The sequence below is a fragment of the Amblyomma mixtum genome, chromosome 1 (assembly GCF_055824585.1).
Source record: "Amblyomma mixtum isolate Tamu chromosome 1, ASM5582458v1, whole genome shotgun sequence".
Taxonomy (NCBI): domain Eukaryota; kingdom Metazoa; phylum Arthropoda; class Arachnida; order Ixodida; family Ixodidae; genus Amblyomma; species Amblyomma mixtum.
The window spans coordinates 194,828,497-194,849,880 of record NC_143012.1 but is presented as its reverse complement, the minus strand read 5'-3'; the positions used below and the strand labels follow the sequence as shown (position 1 = coordinate 194,849,880).

The 21,384-nt window shown below is 46.0% G+C and overlaps 1 protein-coding gene across 1 annotated transcript in view; it reads left to right on the top strand.

Annotated features, from left to right (window-relative positions):
* The first annotated feature begins 2,786 nt into the window (after nucleotides 1-2,786).
* LOC149370469 (putative cytochrome P450 49a1) overlaps nucleotides 2,787-21,384 on the top strand; it is a 50,245-nt gene continuing 31,647 nt past the window's right edge. The window contains exons 1-3 of the mRNA XM_089577804.1: nucleotides 2,787-2,810; nucleotides 4,020-4,092; nucleotides 9,776-10,013. Of these exons, the coding sequence (XP_089433930.1) occupies nucleotides 2,787-2,810; nucleotides 4,020-4,092; nucleotides 9,776-10,013 (335 nt within the window). The remainder of the gene's footprint in view (nucleotides 2,811-4,019; nucleotides 4,093-9,775; nucleotides 10,014-21,384) is intronic.

Genomic DNA, 21,384 nt, shown 5'->3' with positions numbered 1-21,384 from the left:
AAATCATCACCGATGAAAGGATTCACATGTGGAAGCTGATCCCTGAGGCCGAGGTCAGACAACGCGGTCGAAATTAGAATGTGTGCGGCAGCCAAGCCGGAGCTGCGGGTCACAAATAAGAGACAGACGAGGAACGATAGAGTCACTAAGGCGTTTGAATGTCGATAAACGCTAACCGTTCCGATATGCGTTCGGGCTACTATGGTCTCTAAATGGTGCTGCGAATTTCAGTGATGGTTGTGTACAGAATCACTTAACTTTCGATATCAGTGGCATCGTATATGGAGAGGGCTAAGCAATGAACTACCACTGAAAATGGCTGTGTCATCGATGCTTACCCATTAATGTTGATTAGACTCAAATTCATTTCAATCGTTCTTTATTGGCTTCCAAACGAGACTAATGCATCTTATGCATTATCACAGGCTTAGCGCTTTGACCTCGGTCCTAATACTTCAACGCGGCGCCCATTCTTTCTTTCATGTCTTTTATCCTTTTCGGAATAGAAGCGAACAGAAACTCTGCAAGTTCTGTGTCCTGTCGGAGGACATTCCACTCCCTCTCAACGGCTGCCCACAGAGTGTCTGCGTCAATGTTTGTCAAGTTGGAGCGAGCCAGCCGTGCCTTCATTAAACCCCAAACATTTTCGATTATGTTCAGATCGGCGCTTTTTGGTGGCCAGAGGAGCTGCGCAATTCCAGACTTGGTGAGATTTTCTTGCACTGATGATGCAGTGTGAACAGGGTAGCCGTCGTGTTGGAAATAAAAACATCCATCAGGGAAAGGTCCGTTCACGGCGAAAGGAAGGAGAACAGCGTCGATGATCTCGTTGTAGACTTCGGCCGTGAGCCTCCCTGGGATGCGGAAGAGGGGACCCAGACCGGCGCAAGTTATTGCACCGCAGACATTGACCGAGACACGCCCACTTGCTCCGACATCGCGGACGTTTTCAGCTTCAGAGCTGCAATAAAAGTGATGATTCGAATTTAATAACCAGAATTACGCACAGGGCAGTTACCACAATATAATGAGAGACTGAGCGCTAGCTGCTAAGGTATTTTCAGCTCGTGATACACTGAGGTAAAAAATTTCAGAGCGACATGCATATTTTCTAGCAAGAGACCACCTATTTTAGTTTTGCACACTTACTCGCACTTCGACTGAAACTCCGCTACAGTATGCCGGTCTTAGAGCCTCTCTTCGGGCGGCGGATTTCACAGCAGCCGCCACACACGAAGCGTGCCATATTCCTCTGCTCTAGCCGTATACTCTCCGCGCTGCCCCCCATTATAACTAACTCTGGTCACATACTCCTCCTGTATAGACCTCTCGGCCACCTCCCATGATAACGCCTGTCTTTCTCCCACGTGGTTACCACACCACGACTGCGCTGCAACTTAAATCAAAGACGATGCAGTGAGCTCTGCAAAAGAAAATCACAGCTAAATTTACTAGAAAAGAGAAACAGAGTCGTTCAGGGACTCGCAAAACAAGTTGATTGAAGCGAGCCGAGAATAATTAACCGCGCTTGGTGATGCTTGTGCGGCTGCTCAATCTATGTTTGCTCCAATAAACTTCACGTCCCTGAAGGATGAGGTTAAGAAGTTTGCGGGGATACGGTGGCCGCAGCTGGCACAGGACATAGTTAACTGGACGAACACGGGAGAGGCCTTCACCCTTCTGTGGGCGTAATATGGGTGGTGATGATGACTTCGCTGATAAAACTAAAGAGTGGGCCTAAAACCGCTGTTCTTGTGGAATGATATGCAAGAAAAGTAAATCTCACCGGCAGCCATCGACTCTCCAAACACGAAGTCGCTGGTTCCAGCAGGTAGAGAATGTCGATTCGTCACTAAATATTACCTGTTGCCATTCCTCGGCGCTCCATGCTTCGTGCCGATGTGCAAATTCCAAACGCTTCCTGCGATGTCCGCTGGTCAAAAGCGGCTTTCTCGCAGCCACGCGGCTTTTAAGACCCGCAGCGTTAAGTCTCTTTCGGATAGACGAAAGGCTTAGGCGAAGGCCAAGTTCTTTGATTTTCTTGGCTGTCGTGAATGGATCGTGAACGGCGGCAGCTATTATCAGCGCGTCTTCCTCCGCAGTTGTTCTTCTAGGTCTTCTTTGATGCGGCGCATCTTCCAACCGGTTTTCCCGGTGAAACACTCGAAGAATGCGGTTGACTGTCTTCTGAGGACGGTTCACCTTACGGGATATCTCTCGCTGGGACATGAACTTTCCCAACGAAACAATTTCGTGGCGCTCCTGTAACGTAAGTCGTCGTGGCATTTTCCTTGCGACAAGTGGTCTGGGATCGCATCGATCATTGCCGCAGTTATATACCCTCATTAAAAAATGTTTCGCGGAACGTTATTGGTGGACAAAGACAATATGACGAGGCGATATCGCCTTTTTATATTTTTCCAACCTCAAAGTCGTTCAAATCAAGAAGTGCCAAGCACTGGCTTTACCAGATCTTTCCCACCAATTTTGTTATCGCCCGCAAGATACGAGAGGTAACCAAGAGCACACTTTATCGCAACCACTGGAAAGCTTAGAATAGAGGGAAAGGGTGGTGATCGCGTCGCGGGGGTGAAGCTTGTTGCACGGAACAGCGAACGAGGAAGAGGAGAGTGCGAAATCATGATTTTTCCTTTTCCAAAGTCGGCCGCTAGGTGCCTGGAGGGCTAGGCTGGTCGACGCTCGCGCGATAACCTTCAAATCGCGCTAGACTGTACAAGGTTCTTCGTCGGCTAGGTGTACTGCACTATGAAGTCGTCACTGACGAAATGACTGCATACCAGCGACGCCGCGTAAGACCAGAAGTTGTTCATGTCGTGCGTTTAAAGCCTAATTAAGCACTATACGCTGTGTTTCCACACTCTGTGTTTATTTTTGCACAATCAGTTTTATTTATTTGTAGTCGCCTTATGTTTCAAAACACCGGGTTGATGCTTCTTTGATATGGGAGTAAAGCCGCGAATCTTTGTAGTTTCTGTTTGTTCGTACTTCAAAACTACCCGAACACCGCTTTATTGCTTTGTTTGTGATGCAAGATGCGACCAGACTTATCTCGATTGAAGGCATCCAGGTGGGGCCGATCCTACGTTGCTTCAGAATGTTCTAGTAACTTTGCACTTTTTACCTCGAAAGACCGCAGTCAGCTTTAAATTGAGCACGGCCGAAAGGGGTCAGCATTCTCCTCGACGACCGCCTACGTGCTCGACCGCCGAGCACGCTGGTTGCTACGCCGCTACCTCGCTGAAGCAAGTTGGCCCAAATAAAGTTTCGTCTGGAAGCCATTCCCGCTGTTTGCCTACTCGCCGGACTGCAGTCACCACTACTTGACAATGTTTTTCCACATGTGAATTGTATTTTTATATTATGTAGTCGATATCATCGTCGTAAGTCTGCTAAATATTAGGACATCTTTGTATTGTGTTATTCCATGTCGTATAGCGAAGGTCCCGTCATTCAGTATTTTTTTGCCCTACCCGTACCTGATTTGCTCTGCATATTGATCGTAAAGTGAATGAACTCTAATTTGACATGAAGTAAGAGCTCATGAAGGCTTTAGAGGAGGAATCCAACAGCTGGGTGCTGTCATATCATTTTAGACATTTTTCGGGCCGCTAGAGGAAGTAGGTTTTGTCAGCCCCATTTTTCCTGAAAAGAAGAAAGTAACGAAAACAACACAGCATTAAAAAAGTACATTCATGTGTATAAATGTGATTGGCTCTATTATCACGGCAGGTAATTTCTCATAAGTCAAACGTGACAGCTGGATTGCTCCTCAGCGGAAACGCAGAAAAAAAGTAAGAGCGAATCTCAGTTCTGGAATAACGTTCGGAGCCTGAAGAGAGTTTCCATTCGAACTAGGAAGCAGGTGAACGTATTTTAGGATGTTACTATTTGCAGGGCGGTGCAAACGTTCAGCTCTTAATTCAACCCTTCTGCATCTCACATGGCAACGACATCGAGTTGCGTTCTTACGAGACAAACATGAGATTTCTTGCGCCAAGCCTTTCAGCGAAGTTCCGAAGATAGCAGGCCTCCCTGTCGTGGGCAGCTCCTGGATATACTTCCCGATAGTAGGTAATATGTTCAATTCTATAATCTTTTTTTAGGCACGACGTACCTCACATTTTTATGTTCCCGTTAGCATGGACGCGAGAGTGATATGCTCTACGTAATATGCAGGCGACTTTGTGAATAGATAAAAGCGTCGTCGTACAGCTTCTGCTAGCATGATCAGCTGCGGCCAAAATAACGTGGCGCTCGTGTTCGTGGTTAAATCTTTCTCATGAGATCCGCGGAGAGGTCCTAAACATTGCTTTCGTTCATACGCGAGTACAAGGACGGTAGCTCATAACCTCTGTTAGGGAAGTCATAAAAGTAGTTTAATCGCCAAAACGCGCTTCCTATTAATTGTTTAGTTAGGATCACAAATACAGTTAAAACTCAATCTAACGAAGACAGATTTTACGAGGTTCCCGATCTAACTAACAAATTTTGATTCCCCGGCAAGTACCCATGAGGTTAAGACTTCTCAATATGCCAAAATAATGATACATACGATAACTACACAATTTTCAACAAAGATTGTTGTGAAAAATTAAGATAAAAAAGAGGAGATTTCTCAGTTATTTTGCCAAAGATGCATCCAGCTTGATGGCGGCGTGCCAGCAGCAACACCTAGGCGCCCATGTCAAGTTCCTGGTTTTATTTTGACGAGGTTGTAATCTGCGCTGCTTCACAGAACAACGGACGCGGCAGTCAGCAGCGCTTGCCACCTTCGCGTTCCAATCTGTTTTACCAGATGGCGCTTTTATCCGCAAGCAATTCGGGCTGCGTTCGCAGACTTTTCATGCGCATAGGCACCGGTTATCGGGAATTACGGTGACTTGGTAAGTTCTGGGTGGCGCTATGTAACGAGTCTAAATTTCTAAGGGCGGAAAATGCCTTCCTCAATTTTACGAAGTTCCCGATTTCACAAAATAAGTTGTGGCTGCTCTTCACTTCGTTAAATATTGTTTTGCTGCATAGCGCTTTTCGTATTAGCCTAACAAATGCATAACGATATCTCGGATGTTGCGCATGTCCTGAAAGGGAGCCAGTGAAGCTTGGGGAAGATAAGCTAAATGGAATAATCTCTTAAGCACTTGTGCAGAATCAACCATGAGTGGTCAGCTCAGAATAGGTATATACGGCTGTGGAAAATGCTTGAAGCTTTTACTCTTGAACCAGCATGTAAGTGCAAGTGTTTTGCACCCGACTGAATTCGTGATGTCCAGGAATGAGTATTTACTGATGAACGCTGACTTTTACGCTGTGAAATTACCACCGGTTCCCTTCATGATATGTGGAATGCAGATTCATCATCATCAACATCAGCTGACTACGCCCACTGAAGGACAAAGGCTTCTCCATATACTTCTAATTAACCCTGGGGTGCACCAGCTGCGGTCACTCCGTGCCCGTAATTTTCTTTATTTCATCCCACCCCCCATAGTATGCTTGCATTCTCTTGGAATCCAGTCTGGTACTATTAACGATGAACGGTTATCTTACCTTCGCATTTACAATGTAGAATACGCATCGTGGAAAAATGGCTGTATAATTTTTGAGTAGCGTCCGTACCAGCGATAAATTAAAACGATTCATTAATGCGTATCATATGAAGACTTGTAATACACAGTCGGTGTAAATTTTTCCAGAGCCGTGTATAAAACAAAGTTCGTTGACTGAGTTTTGGGGGCAACTTATCACGCTCGAAAGAGGTCTTAAGGTGGACCCACCAATTCGGGATATATTCTAGAAAAATTTGACAAATATTCTTTTTAATGTATGAGAAAGGATGCACAATGACGTCTATCTGTTTTACCAAAAATAACGGGAAGCCGCTAAAGCTGCAGGACCACGGCTATTAATAACAAGCATTGTGATCGTTTTGAGCCTGCCACCTATGCGCCTGGCTACAGCACTCAGTCCTAGCCCTCTTACACGTTGAACAGAGACATCCGCCAGCAGGCTGAGTGTCGCCACCACCTGCGTGCCTCCCTTCGATCTTCCCTTCCTCCAACATCTGTCTTTCAGGCTGACAGCGTCGAGCGGCATGTTGCATGTGGGCACGAAAACAACTAAATGCTCTTGCTCGATGGGCAGTTCGCGCCATTCGTACTCGCGGCTGCTTGACATCGGTGCGACGTTACCTCATCTGTCGTTCTTTCTGTTTGAGTCACATTTCAACATACTTAAAAGCACAGCGGGCATGAAAGTTGTGATTCTTGCCTTCCGTGGGACACCGCATCGTTACACCAGTACACAAAGACGAGTGCGAAAAAGTAATGTCACCCTGTATAAAACTTGCACTAATTTTGGTATCGGTACTCTTCGATCCAAATCAATTAAAGTTTGAAACAGTATACGTCCTACCTCCATACTACAAGGCCTTTATGCAAGCTGCATTTTGCAAAGGCTGCTCATTTTTACTTCCATATTTTCTGTATAGTTGATCTCAGAATTTTTTCCATTACTTATATTGATATTTTATCTTCAATTCATCTAAGCTAGCTACTCAATGGATTATTTCATATCAGTTTTATTCTAGCTAATACCGCAGAACTGAAGAAAGTGAGTTCTGTACTGTTTTCTTGCTGTGCTTTTATTGTCGGGTTTCTCTGAGCTTTATGACTACACATGTTTCGCTAATGGTAATAAAAATTAAATGTATCCTTGTTTGCTAGTATTTTACATTGTGCTTAACATATACAGTGTAAAAAGGCTATTTCATCGCTGCCATCTTGTTAAACCCGCATTTATTGTTTCAAGGGGCCATGGTACAATGCTGAACAATGGAACTTCTGTCTGTAATCAATTGATACGAATACATTACTTTTCTTTCTGTTGCAAATTTCCCTCAAAGCTTTAATTTTGAATTGCCACGGTTAATCAGCAACTATGTTGTTCGGCTGCTGACCCGATGTAGGCGAAATCGTACAAGTAAGTCTACTGTGCGATGGAAGTGGACGCTAAAGAGCCGCAGGCGGCCGCAACTTTCTGAAGCCATCCACTGTGGCGTCCCTGATAGCCTGTGTGGCGTTTGAACGCTGCACCCCATAAACTAGCCTAAGCTTTAATTTTGATAGCTTTCGGTACTGAAGAAAAAATAAACAACAGAAAAGGTTTCGTGAGCGAGAAAATAACTTAATCGTTCAAAGCCAGCGGCTATGTCGCAGATGGTGTAAGGTGCCACCAACACTTCATCATCAGTCCTCGCCGGCCAAGAAATTGAGCAGCACACCGAGGCTTCTTGAAACCTTGCCATTACAAAATTCTCAATATTAAATAGTGGGGTTTAGATCCCAAGCGACACATGCACTACAACGTATGCAGTATTAGAGGGTTCCGAACAAATTAAAGCGGCCCGGCGTTCTTTTGTGCGCTGACATTGCGCAGCACGCGGGAGTTTTTGTGTTCCGTCTCCATTGAAATACGGCCACCAAGGCCAAGATGGAATTCACAAACTATACGGAGTCAGCAGACGAACGTCAAAGCCACTGAGCCACTTTGGCGAATCCTTCCCACTAACGTCAGCTCTGTGAACGCGGAGAAAGTTTTTTTGAAGCAGGACCAAAAATCCAGTGGCTGCTACTGCGGGCTGCTACAGCATTCTTCACAAAAAAAGAGCGCTGCAAACGATGAGGACGAAGAAGAGTGTTGTTCTTGGTGTTGTTGGGTAAATAAGGCTCACCAGCGCTTAACAACCAGCGAGCTAATAAGGACGCCACAGTGAAGAGCTTCTGAATCATTTCGGCTAGCCGGTTTGGTATGAAGGTTTAACGTCCCAAAGCGACTCAGGCTACGTGGGATGCCGTAGTGAAGGGCTCCGGAATTTCGCCCGGGTTCTTTGACGTGCACTGATATCGCACAGTAGACGAGCCTCCATAGGCTAGCTGGGTTCCTTACCGAGCCTCGATATTGAAAAGGATATCAGGAAATTATTGTTCTCACTTAGAAAAATAGGGCGTGCTGTGGAAGGGATGGCATCTTCTGACACTGGGCTAGAATCCGCAAGTCATAGAGTGAGCGACTAAGCCACTGCCACAGGCAAAGAGAACGCCTAATGAAAGCACCAATACTTTTGGCGCGTGGAATTAAATGAAACGAAACAAGGCGAGCATAAATCGACCACGCGGCGGCGTGAAGGGACCAGCTTGGCTAGCTGCTGCATTAAACCATAAGTCAATCCTTGGAGCTTAAATATCTAGCCTCTTGAAAGGTCAGTCTCTTACGTTGTGCTTTAGATCTCGTGCACGCCGAAATACGAATGCGAGGCCACTTTAATGACAACAAAAATGTCGCTAGGAAGCTGCATCTAGCCGGCATGCAGCCTAACACACATCAATGCGCGATATTGGAAACGCAAAAGGACGTTTGGCGCGCCATATCTCAAGTACGCAGGAAATCACACAAAAGGCGGGAGATTTCAACCAACCAAAGAAATTCTCTTTGATTTCCATTTTTTGGTGGGCCGGGTGCACAACAAGTGGCATTTTTTTCCGCTCATTCTATGTACTAAGCCCTAAAAAAATAAATATGAAAGATTTGGTAAATTCTCCAACGGTTAGCTTAATGCCCTATTTCTGCAGCGCGTATAATAGTGCAATTACTTATCAAATCAGTGTCACGCTTGCCTTCATACAAGCTAGGAAACACGCTATTTTTTCAAGAATTAGTTTTCCAGAGGTCATAACAAATATCAAAGATGGGATACACAGTCCGATATATGTTCGTTTATGCGTTGTCTAATTTCAAAGTTGGGAAAGGACGTCTAATTGAAAGTAAGAAGTGTAACAGCCTCTGAGTGATTGCCCCCTGTGGAAATGCATCTAAAGCTACTAATAGAAGTCTGAATAAAAAAGTGATCATCACAAAACCAAGCACTCCCATCAACAACGGTAAAGTAAATATAGCAGCTGCATTCCAAGCTTTCTATACCACTTCCAATCATTGCAGGTATCATAGATTTTTTATATCTGTGGTGAAACCAGATAGCCGCTGAATGATGTGATTTCCTGAATTTACATTTATAAGTCACCACTGCAAGTTTGTGTCATAGTTTTATAACTCTTTAATGGACCAACTTTTATCCTCTTAAAAGGTGGCTGGGTGTGAGCGCCACAAGGGAAGCCGGTATTATCTGAACGGCATTTTACCTTCCTTAAAAAATTACCAATGTTTCACTTTGTGAGAATCTTTCGTACTAGCAAAGAATTTTAGCTATGCAAACGGAAGAAGGAATTGCTTTATATCAGCGAGGAAAAAATACTCTTCAGTAAAAGCACCCGCGGTGCCTTCACGCATACTACAAAGAACACCAATGTGATTATTCGAAGTAAAAGCTCACGTAAAACAGAACAAATATTTTTAATCAAATTTTACACGTAAAAAAATCTGTAATGGTATGACGCCAGTGTATTTGCACATCAGATCAGGAAATCATTTAAGGTGCCTTGTTTAAGCTTGATAAATGTCGTCAACGGCTCAAGCACATGAGCAAAACTTCCTTCATGCAGGCTGTAAGCTAATTTAAGGACGATGCTGGCGAATTTTAAGCACACCAGCAGATGCTTTTGCCGGGTTTCGACTGCGCCGTTGCTACTATTTCACTTTTTTATTGTTAATCTATATTTACTAATGACCTCAACTATTCCATACGATTTATGAGACGTTATTGGTCTCAAACGTGGATGCGCTGCATTTTTTCATGCTCTAGGTCGCTATCACTCAATGGACATCAACGAAGTAGCCTGGGATATGCACCACCTCTACGGGCCTCTGGTAGCCCAGCAGCTTCCTGGGCGAAGCTTTATAGTGCATCTCTTCAGCGCTGACGACATTCGAACCCTTTACCAGGAGGAGAACCAGATGCCCTACCGCATGGGCGTGCATCCTTTCAAAATGTACCACATCAGCAGACCAGAGTACTTCGCGAATATTGGCATCATGAACGCGTAAGTGAAATAACGAGCAAGAAAAATCATTACCGCTTTCTAGCCTGTGCAGAAAAAATTGATGCCTTTTTTTATGAGTGCTTGATGCAAAATAACAGTTTACTGTCAGCAATTCTCATATTCTCCCGTGTTTTACTCCAAATATGTCAAATTAATCTATGTGTTCGTTTATTCAAAATAAATAAAATATACTTTAAGAGGGTTAACTGCTGAGCTAGTTGGTTTTCAGACATAATAAATGACCTTTAGCACAACGGGGACACAACACAAGAAAGACGACAACACGGGCGCTTTGTTGTCGCCTTTCTTGTGTAGTGTCCCCGTTGCCCTAAAAATTATTTATTACGTAAATAAAATATATTACACGAAGCCTAGCCTCTGTGAAACAAACTTGAAAACAATTACTCAATTCCCCCTGCCCACGAATTGCTCAGTACAAAAGAAAAATAGACTAACTTGAGGCATTGACATATGATACAGTGATTCGCAAGGCTTCTCTGCTATACTTTTTTTACCCTAACCAGAAGCATGGTTCTGCGATCACACGCTCTACGAGTCGTCCAGGCCTCTGGAGGGCTTGTCTCGACTAATGGTGTTATATAGGTGAAGTTAAGGTTGTCCGCTTGCATTGTGGTCTTTGGCTCGCGCTGGCAGCTAATACTGCTTTATTTTGTTTCCCCTGAAGCAAATGGAAGTTGGAGAAACCAAGCAACCGTTCATTTAACTCGACGTGCTATACGACACCCTACATTTCGTTTCAAATAATAATGCGTTATATATTCTACTAATCACATATGACACACTGCTATATTCGGAATGGCAAATATACAGCTCACGTTCTTAATTTCTATGCTGTCACTGGTTTTCAACTTTCGAAACACAGCCAGCATAGTACCTATCTCGTCCAATTCCTGTTGTTCTAAAACACACTTTATTGCTTTCAATGTTTACGAAACAATGTAGATGGCATTTTGCAAAGAAATGACGAGTTTGTTTTACACCATTTCGAATTTTCTACCTTTCATCAACAAGATTCAATTGCTCACTTCCCTGCGAAAGATTTTATTCACAGGAACAATGACCCTCTTCACAAACCTTTATGGCTACCAGCCACGCCCCAGTTTGCTCCTGTGGGCCGTCTACAGCTATTCCGTGTTTAAATAAATAACAAAACAAGAATGCTTTCCCGGCTTAAAGAAATTGTTGATGTTTGAGTGCCGACAACAGAGATCGGCTTAGCGTTTCCATTTGAAACAAAGTACTGTTCGAGACCTTCCGGAATCACAAAAAGCACATTCTTTTCATTGACATTGCTTCAGTACAATTTCGTGAAGCGAATTCTTTTTCGTTGGGAAGCTTCACAGTTAATATAACTAAGGTAGATGAAGTGCTTCTAGGAGCTTTGATTACGCGGAACCTGCCTATGTCAGCTCAAAAAGATTTTGAACCCTGGCTATGGAGCCGGAGACCGACTTCGGTCGCAGCGAACATGGCGACTTTTTAAGAAAAAAAAATTCTCGTAGTCGACTGCTCACGTGTACAAATTTCTGCCTTATATAGTTTCCCTAAAATCCAATTACCTTGCCTAACTCCTACCTGGGACAAGAAAAGGTGGCAGTTGCTGTCCGTGGCAATGCACTGTTTCCAAAAAAAAAGAGAAATTCCTCTATGTGAAGACAAGAAACGGAAGTACGTATTCGAAAGCTTGCTTTGTGAACACGCAGTAGTAGAAGTGCGTCTTTGTGTTGAGTCGTTCAAAATAGCCGGGATGAATTTCGTCTTCACATTTAAAGACAAGCATTGGCCGGGTGCCTCTCCACTCCAGAATGCTACACAGTGCAATGGTTATGTTAGGCTTGCCAGCGGCCACTGCATGTTGCCGATATGGCAACACATTTCATGACAAAAAAATTACCGACGATTACGTTACTGCCTAATGCGAAATTTGAGCGCAGCAAAAAAGCTGTTTAACGTTTCGATAGATTGAGGCAAAGAAATCGAGCAACACATGTATTCGCTATCACAGATTTTTTTTTTATTTTTCACACGTATTCCTTTAACAAAGATTGCACTAACAGTTCTTGACAGTCATGAAGGAAGCTTTGTGGTCGGAGAAATAGACTGATATATGTTCGACTTGGTACACCAATGCTTGATTCTCAAAGACGAGATCTATACAAGTGCCTCGCGAGGTTGTCACAGCCGTGGGACGCGTTACGAGCAAGAGGAACGGGATGTTCTCCCGCATAAGTGTTAGGAAATTGCTGTTTGTCTTTATGTCAACATTAAAGTCCCCCACTACTAACATCGGTGTGGATCGATGGACGGTTAATGCGAGTTGCAGGAAGTGCACGACGTCTTTCGTGAGTGCGGTAGGGGCGAAGTAGGCAGCTACTACCAGCAAGCCGTTGGGCAACTTTGCGGCGCACAGTTCGCCAACTTCATGTGACGTGCCAAACATTTCGACTGGTATTGCAGAGAGACCTGTGCGCAAGTAGATAGCGACTCCCGCCGCTCTGTTGTGGTCTCTGCGAGCACCACAGCAGTATAGGAAATCTATGATTTCGAGAGGCTCTTCGGGATCCATCCAGGGGCGCTATGCTGGAAGGCCCGAGTTTGCTGAAACTCGGAATCTTCCCGAGTTCTGGCGACGCCCTCAGATGAGTGAACTAATGGTAGCAAGACAAAATCCCACCCTCGTCACGCCTCCAGCTTCATTGGGTTACCTGGATATATTCCGTGCTTTATCATCACATCGGCGCCACCTCATGGGCTTCTTGGGCGGTCTACAAAGAACGGGTCACGTGAGCCAACCGCCGGTGCACTTTTAATTTGTCTGTCGCTCCACCAAGTGCATTGCCTGTGCAATTCGACAAACGAGGTTTGTTGAATTTTATAATGCACTTAGTACACCTTTGTAAGCATTTTATAGTGTAAAGATTTGGATTTAAAGCGCTTTAGAGCGATTCATGCATTATTAAATTTTGCTTTGTACCGCGAGGGAACGCTAGCAGCACTACATCATGTGCAACGCTATGAAGGCTACGGAAGCAGTCCGCAAAAAAAAATAGAGGTGTACAACTGCGCGCTGTTTCGTGGCCGTGTGGTCTAACGCGTCGCTCCGGAGAGTCGACAGGCAATGGGAGTGCGTGGGTTCAAATCCGGCGTGGTTAAACTTTTTTTTTTCGCACATTTTTTTTCATCGCAAGTTGAATTTCGCGTGACTTGAATGAGAAAACTCGTGTTCAGAATCGCTTGAATATTATGCCGTGTTCTGAAATGAACAGCATGCATCTGTTCATTTGATGCATACCGCATACACCATACACCATGCATACACCACCTCGATATGACCTGTTTTCCCGTGTTAAGTGTTAAATTTTGAACATAGTGTTGATTCCCACAGTGACAGAAAATAGTACTGCCTCAAGAGTCAGCTTGGCTGGATTTCCCTGCTCTCCTAGAAGAGCAGAAGCTGCTCAGGCAGGATTTTCATGCAGCCAGGTAAAAAGAGTTCCAAGCTGTGGGAGCGTCAAGTAAGAATGCAGAAAAAGTTGTACAACGCTACGAAAAAATATTTCAAAACAGCAAACTATAAATCAGACACGACAATAAAGAATGCTGACCCCGCAGTGTTTGCGAGAAATGGTTTATTCTGGAAACAGCCAGTGGCATGAATCACAGAGCATACAAATTAAAGGACACGTGCAGTGGATGTACACCAACACACAATCAATCAAATGCTCTAAAACTGAAAAAAATGTGGAGCCATAGAACAACACTATTTGATAAAACGAAAACCTGACCAATCTACTAACAAAGACCTGACTCGAAACAAATTCACACTCAACTGAGCAAGAGCCAGCTTGAAATCATTCACACCTCCGAAAAATTATGGACAAAAAATACAGTACTGGCTACCTCAACACTGGCACTGCATAACATGTCAAAACGACCAGAGATTGAGAGTAATGCAAGACAACACCAAACCAGGAATCCCTTTTCAGGACATGAAGATCAGACACACATGCATACCATTCCCAACCCTCACACACAAAATGAGGCCAATGCCTAGGGGTTTGTGAATGTTCGAACTTTTTGGACAGCATAATTGAATAAATTTCTGTTCAGTTAGTCGAACGAATCAAACAGTATATGTTCAAAATTGTTTTAAATGAATCCAATTTGCTCTCAAATTTTCAGATACTTTCCAAATAACTGACACAACGCTTCATTAAGCTCCACCGTATTTTTCTGCAATTAATCTTCCAAAAACTGCACACATTGATGACGTGTACCAGTATAGGTATTCTAATTGGAAAAAAATTGCTGAGGCTCAGCTTGGCTAAGCCTTGGGAATGCGAAGCATATTAGGGCTTAGCTTGGTTTACCTTGGTTATGTTGTAGCTAGATTAATCCACGACAACACCAGAATGTCATTCATCATCGTTTATTTTTTGCAAACCAATGAATACACTCTTGTGATCTGTAAAGCTGTGATTTTGATTCCACCGCTCGACTGCATCCTTCTTCGGAGGCATCGTGTATCTACTGAGGGGGAGCGCAACCGCCTCCTCTTATATACTCCAATATGACGCCATAATGTCACGTGGTGTGACGTCACGGCGTCACGTGGCGTGACGGCTAGGGGTCCCACGGCGACGGCGCGAGGTGGAGGCCGGCTCTTTCATCCGATGTCACGTGGTGTGACGTCACGGTGTCACGTGGCGTGACGGCTAGGGGTCCCACGGCGACGGCGCGAGGTGGAGGCCGGCTCTCTCATCCGATGTCACGTGGTGTGACGTCACGGTGTCACGTGGTTTCACGGCTAGGGGTCCCACGGCGACGGCGTGAGTGGTAGCTCTAGCAATATGCTTCGCATAAAAGTACTATTTGCACTCCCTTACAAATTCTACTTCTATACAGACACTATTAACACGACCACCTCACCACCTACACTACAAGTTACTGCCCGATACAATTTGATGCAACGAATTGCAATGATGCAATGATTTGATGGAAATGTTACAATTTCCTCGGTAGATTTATCAACACACACACCCACATGCACACATATTTCACATTTCCGCCCACACACGCACAAAGGTGATCACAGCAAGCCGATGAGTCCTCTCTCTTTCCTCGGTAGCATGTGTATTACACATCAATTCGAAGTCAGACAAGTTCCTCGATGCCACTCAAGTCTTCATCACTGGAATCGGTGCTCGACTCATCAGAGGAAGAGTTGCACGAGTCAGAAATGCTGAAGACAACCGGATCAATTTTAGCGTCAACAATCATATCGCGTTGCCTTGCTTCAGCCTCAACTTGCTCCACATGAACACAACAGTTTTGCCAGTTTTCCTGGCTTACAGACGCCAGTGCTTCCGGCAGGAGCTTTTCCACTTCAGCCAAAGTGAAACATTTATTGCGACTTCCGATTATGAATATTGCATAAGAATGCAATCTGCCAAGTGACACAAATGCTACCGTTTAAAAACCCATTAAAATGCATGCATGAAATAGCTGGAAAAATCCATGCACCTATTACGTGCGCAAACATGAGGTAAAACAAAAAATTATCTACACTGTGTGTAAAACTGCTCAGTTACTGATAAACGGAAGCGGTTTTTCACGTTTAATGCCCTAAAGTAACTCAAGCGATGAGGCATGCCATGGTGAAGGGCTGCCAATAACTTCAACCATATGAGGTTCCTTAACATCCACTGACACTGCACAGTTCACGGACCACTATCACTAATAAATAGGAGAACATTCCATTAACCGTGACATGCATGAAAGCAAAAACAGAGCATTCTTGCAACCATTGTGTTCAATACATAATGTGCCTTCCTCGTGAAATAGTTGGCCTTCGCCACGTCAGAGCTGGACTTCGAAGGAGCCTTTACGCCAATGTAGGTCCCGTCGACGCATCCCACGACGTCTGTGATGCCGCCGCGCACAAGGAAACGCTCCTTAACATACGCACGCTCGGCCGCAGCCGTGGGGAACGCGAGCCACCGCTTCTGCACAGCCGCGTCGATAAGCGCGTCGGAGACGACCCTCACACAGCGGCTCACAGTGCTTTGGTGGCGTCCAATAAAGCGGTCTGCGCCGACGCTCCCCTGGAAGCTGCCGGTCGCGAACAACCGGAGGGCACAGAGGACTTGCTCTTCGACCGAAAGCGAATGAGGCCCGGTACGCACTCTCCGCAGGCGTGCGTCGTCGCCTAACTCTTTACACAACCATCGTACCGATGTTTTGGACAGGCGAAAATGTCGCTGGAATTCGTCGTCGGCCATGGCAGTAAACAGGTCCAGCCGGCCGTACTGACATTTGCCGTCAGAGGAAGCGATGACCCAGGCTGCTGCTGCCGCCGCCATGACAGTCCCGAGATGAATTCGGGGCACTTCACCGTTCACGAGTTTAGCTCCGAGTTCACCTGTCAATCAAAACGATTGGTCACGCCCCCGGCGTGCCGTACATAAATTATAGGCGTATGCGCTATGGGTGGGCCACTCCCAACAACCCTGCCGGCTACAGGTATGCTGCGCGGCTGTGCTGATTGCTGACAGCCATCTACGATGTTGACCATCGAAATATAACAGGCAAAACGGACGTCATTGCTGATTAATCTAAGCACATCTGCGAAGGACACGAAACATGGCGACAGCCGCCGATTTCTTCGCTCGCATACCAAGATTGCACAACACGATAGCCTGTTGCAACCACGTAAGGCACAGCACAACGCTGACGGCGCGTCACACCTGCTTGCAAGGCGTCAAACACGGACCACGACGACGAAACGGTGCTTGGAGCACGTCGTACTCCAACAAGATGGCATCACAGGTGTTTGGCTTGGCCGTGCTTTCATCGGTGATAAAGATCAGCATCAATGTGTCAAACACATCTGGGATCGACAAACGGTCGCTGCTCTAGACCCAGTGCAATAACGAGCTTGTAATTTCCAACACGCAAGCACTGCGTACTTCACAACCGTGACACCTTTCTCTGTTATAAGTCCGATTCCATTATTACAAACAGGATCCTTCATCTGCCCGAACGGTATTATTGCGATGTCACTGCGGTATACAACGGCGATCGACGTTAGTGACAAAACCAGTCCGCAAAACCTTGAAGTGCGCGACGTAAACAAATACTACGCAGATACGCGCGCCACCACCTTCGCAGCTTTTAGTCAGCGTCTGATGACATAGGATGAGTTGTGTCGCTGGGTAGCGCGCTCTTCGCATCCGCAGTGCACTAAAGAGGCATCACACACAACAGGCATACGTAATGAATCATTGAATACAGGCAAACAGCAATTTTTTTCTCACACCGCATCACAGCCGCTCGCACGGCCAATTTCTACCGCCGATATTCGCCAAGAGCGTACTAAAAGCAATGGTTGGCGATAGCGGTGTGCGGAAGCGGCCGTAGCAGCGGAGAACTCCACCTGAGGTCACTGCAGAGAGCAGCAGTGACGCGGGGGGGTGCAGTGCAGTTCAGTTTTTTGCTGTTGTGTATTATGCAAGACAGAAGATGCATGACTGTTTTTTTTTATATACGACACAATAAAATATATTATGGCAATGGCCGAAAAATAAGACAGATTCAGCGTGTAATAGTTGCCCAGTCTTTCCAGTCGAAGGCAGCGCTACCGGCGGCGTGTCAGCGCAGGAGCTCTGGTTTTCGGCTCGGTGGGCTGCCGCTCTATAGTTCGTATGCAAGCCACGTTGCAAGCCATGTTGCAAGCAATGGCCTCACTATCGCCACTAGCGGTAGAAAGTGTCAAATCTTTGTTAATTTCCTAAAGCTATGCTTTTCAACAACGCTTTATTGGATTAAGATTTTAAAATAAATTTAGAAATGAACAAAATGTTCATAATATTATCTGTTGCCTTTTAACCTATTCGAGAGAAGAGAAAGAGTTGATACAAGAGTGCACCCAATGCGCACTGTTCGTCTTCGGAAATGGAGAGACAGATGGAGCCTGAAAGAGAAGACACGCCCTTGACGCGCCCGAAAAGGCGTGTCAAACAGCTAGCGGCGAGTGTGCAGATAGATAGCAGAGAAGTCACGATTTCGCGATTGCTGACATGGCGCTGATAAATTCAGGTAGCGCTGCGGCCTGGTATTGTGCAGTGTATTAGGTTTGAAGTGTGAAACAGGCGCGCAGGGTGCGCTTGTATCGCCTTTACGTGGCTTTATCTCTACATTTTATTGTCCGCTGCCTGCGCACGTTCCGCGCTATCTTCGTTCACTGACTGCCGTCATCGCAAACTCGGATGAAACTCGGGCGAGCGCCAAACTCGGGCCTTCCGGCATAGCGCCCCAGGTTTCAGCAAAGCAAAGTACAGAGGAATGGCGCAGAATGTGATCGTGGTGTACGTCCTTGGCATGTGCGGCAAGGGAGCGTACGTTAAGAATGTGGTTGTGAATGATGAATCAAGTGCTGCCAGCGAATGACGCGTCCATTGGCTGTCTGCGTGTGTTACTGATGTGTGGTTAACATGTTAAGCTTCGCCTGTAAGAGTGGAACGCGACAGCGTCTTGCAACGCTGCCAGGGAGTCCACAGAACGCCATCGCCAATTCGGCTGTACGCCTTGCTGGACGGTAAATGTATTTTTTGGGGAAAGGAAATGTATCTCTCTCGCATATCTGGGTGGACACCTGCACCTCGCCGTAAGGGAAAGGGGGAAGATGGGAGTGAACGAAGACGCCGTATTAGCTAGACGCGCCTTTGTTCATTCCAAACCATTCAGCTGGCATTACGGAGTGGCTAGCGTGCTCGTATCGCACTCCGGAGACCCTGGTTCGATTCCCCAACTCGACCAATTTCGTTCTCGGTTTTATTGATTTATGCGGTCTAACTAGAAAGGTTAATTAGGCTATTTCATATTTATATTATTGTATTTCTATCCATCGTGTTCTGTCATTAACCTGTCAATTGTTGGAACTGTCTAGGATGTTCGACACAACGTATATGAAACGAGCAACGTCTTACTGAGTGGGGAAGTGCGTGGTGGTGGAGGGAACGCGGCTTCGTACTTATCTGTTTTTTTTCAGCAGCGTCTGCTTCCGCGGACGCTGTTGTCGCTGCGGCGCGCGTCTTTCTTTTCTTTTCTTCAGACCTCTTCATTCTGCTCTATATTAATTAGGCTAATTGATTAATTAAGCAATTAACTAAACTCAGTCCAACTTAGTTCCAGCATCACTACACGATCCCTTTGATTGGTTGCATGGTTACTAGCCAAAGTACAATTGGCCCCATTTGAAATTCGCGCACTGTGACGTCACGAGCATTTCGACCAATTGAAAAGCTTGACATTGGGGGCGGAGCTGGTTACGAGGCCGACGCCGACGCCGACGACGACGCGAAACCCAGGAACGGACGCCAAAGAGCTGCGCTCTAAAAAGCCCAAAAAGCTGGGTGGTGTAGAAACAACAGAAAGTTTGTTGTGATTACTACTTGGCTCGCAGTTATTGAAATCATCAGTCAATTCGCATCTGTTTAGCATGCTTCTTCTTTGAAACTATTTTTGTCTGCGCCAATTTGTGTAAACAGGAATTAAAAGCACAATTTTCTTTTCACATCATGAAGCTTAAACGCTAAAATTATTATTTCTGCCAAACATTTCATTAACCAAAAGGAGACTCTGATGTAGCAGAAATGTGGAAATTTCTTGAGCAAGGTTTCTTTTTCGGGAGGTCACTTGAATAAATGACAAAAAGGAGAAAAATAATATTAAACTGTATTCTACGACAGTGTAAACGCACATGGAGAGCTCAATACATTATGCAAGGATTCCAATGTGACGACACTAGCCTATTATACCTTGAGGAAAATGGTCACAAACATGAGCTAAAATAGATGAGTTGAATAGGACCGCCCAGTAGCCTTAATTGGCCGTTCTCTTCGACCAAAAAAAAAGAACGATTTACATCCTTTGTAATTTTTTGAAATAAAGTAGGCCCTAGCTATGCATTTCCTTGTGCAGATAACCGACCACTTATAATGAAAGTAATGTTTGGCGTAAAATTTAAATTAGGTTCTGATTACAGTATCGAACTTTTGGCTGGCCTAGGATTTACCCAGCTGCTATTACTAATGTTGAATTCCAATGGCAGATCGAGACCGCTCCGTCGGATCGCGGACAGATCGCGTCGGAGCGCGTAGCTTCGCCACCTCCCATTTTGCGATTGGAATGCAAGTGCTCCCTCGGGAGCGCGACGCCAGCGCCGCAGCGGCGAGACGCGGAAAATAGGCGCGCCGCCGGAGCGGACGCCCTGCTAGCTTCGTGTTCAAGTGCGACAGGAGTTGCGCGAGGCGCAATCTCCGCGTTGATACACGCCGTCTCGGCGAAACAAAAAGGAGGTAGTACGAAGGCCGTAATGTAAGCCCAAAACCAAAGCGTATGTACAGGATGGTCCACTCTCCGTGAACACGCGAGTATGCGGCCGCGGTCTTCGGAGAGCCAGTGAGCCTGCCCCTAGCGTTCACGAAAGAAGTGGCGGACGACGCGCAGGCAAGTCGCTCGCTGCTCGATTTTCCAGCCCTGTCACTGCGAGACGCAAGCCGCTGAACCAATCAGCGAGACAGTAGAGCTTTCGGCAACGACGCTGCCCTCGGACACGCCGAGCGACGAACTGCGGTGCCCCCTGGCCAACGTTTCTCCCTGGCTGCCGTAGTCGTCGCTAAGCCTAACTAATTTCATCGATGCCGCAGCTGAGGGCACTTCGGAACTGGCCAGCAATGTAGTAAAGGTGCTACTCGCGTCACCGTTTTACTGTGTTCCTCGTCTCATTATAAAATAAAGACATGATCGATTTCTGCGACGCCTCCAAACGCAGAGCTAGCAGACAGCAGGGCAGCCGCACTGGGCATCAGGGAGAAATTTGCTTGTATCGCAGTTATCACTTCTACTAGCAACTCGGTATTGGCCAACGATCCTCAAAAATGATTCATTTTTTACATTCCTCTACTCCAGGGCTTGTTATGAACGCGAACAAAGAAAATTAGCGCATTTTTCTGACGCCGGCGGCAGGCATACAGGCCGGCAGCTCCACACTCGCTGTCCGCTTCAGACGAATCTTCACTGCTGGACTCTGAGCTTTCAGTGCCCGAGTCGGAACTGTCACTTCCATGAAGCAAAATTAGTGCCGCACGGCTCGAAGCAAGATCATTGCCGTCCACTGTTGACTGGAAAGTGCCCGGCTGTCCCGGCTCGCCCGGCTCACCACGTAGCGACGACAGGAACGAAGCGGCTGCTGCCGGTCGCGACAGGAAGCAGACGCGGCGGAAAAGAAAGCGTCACGCGAGGTTCCGGTCAAATCCGCCGATTTCGGCGGATCAAGTATCGCTGCTCC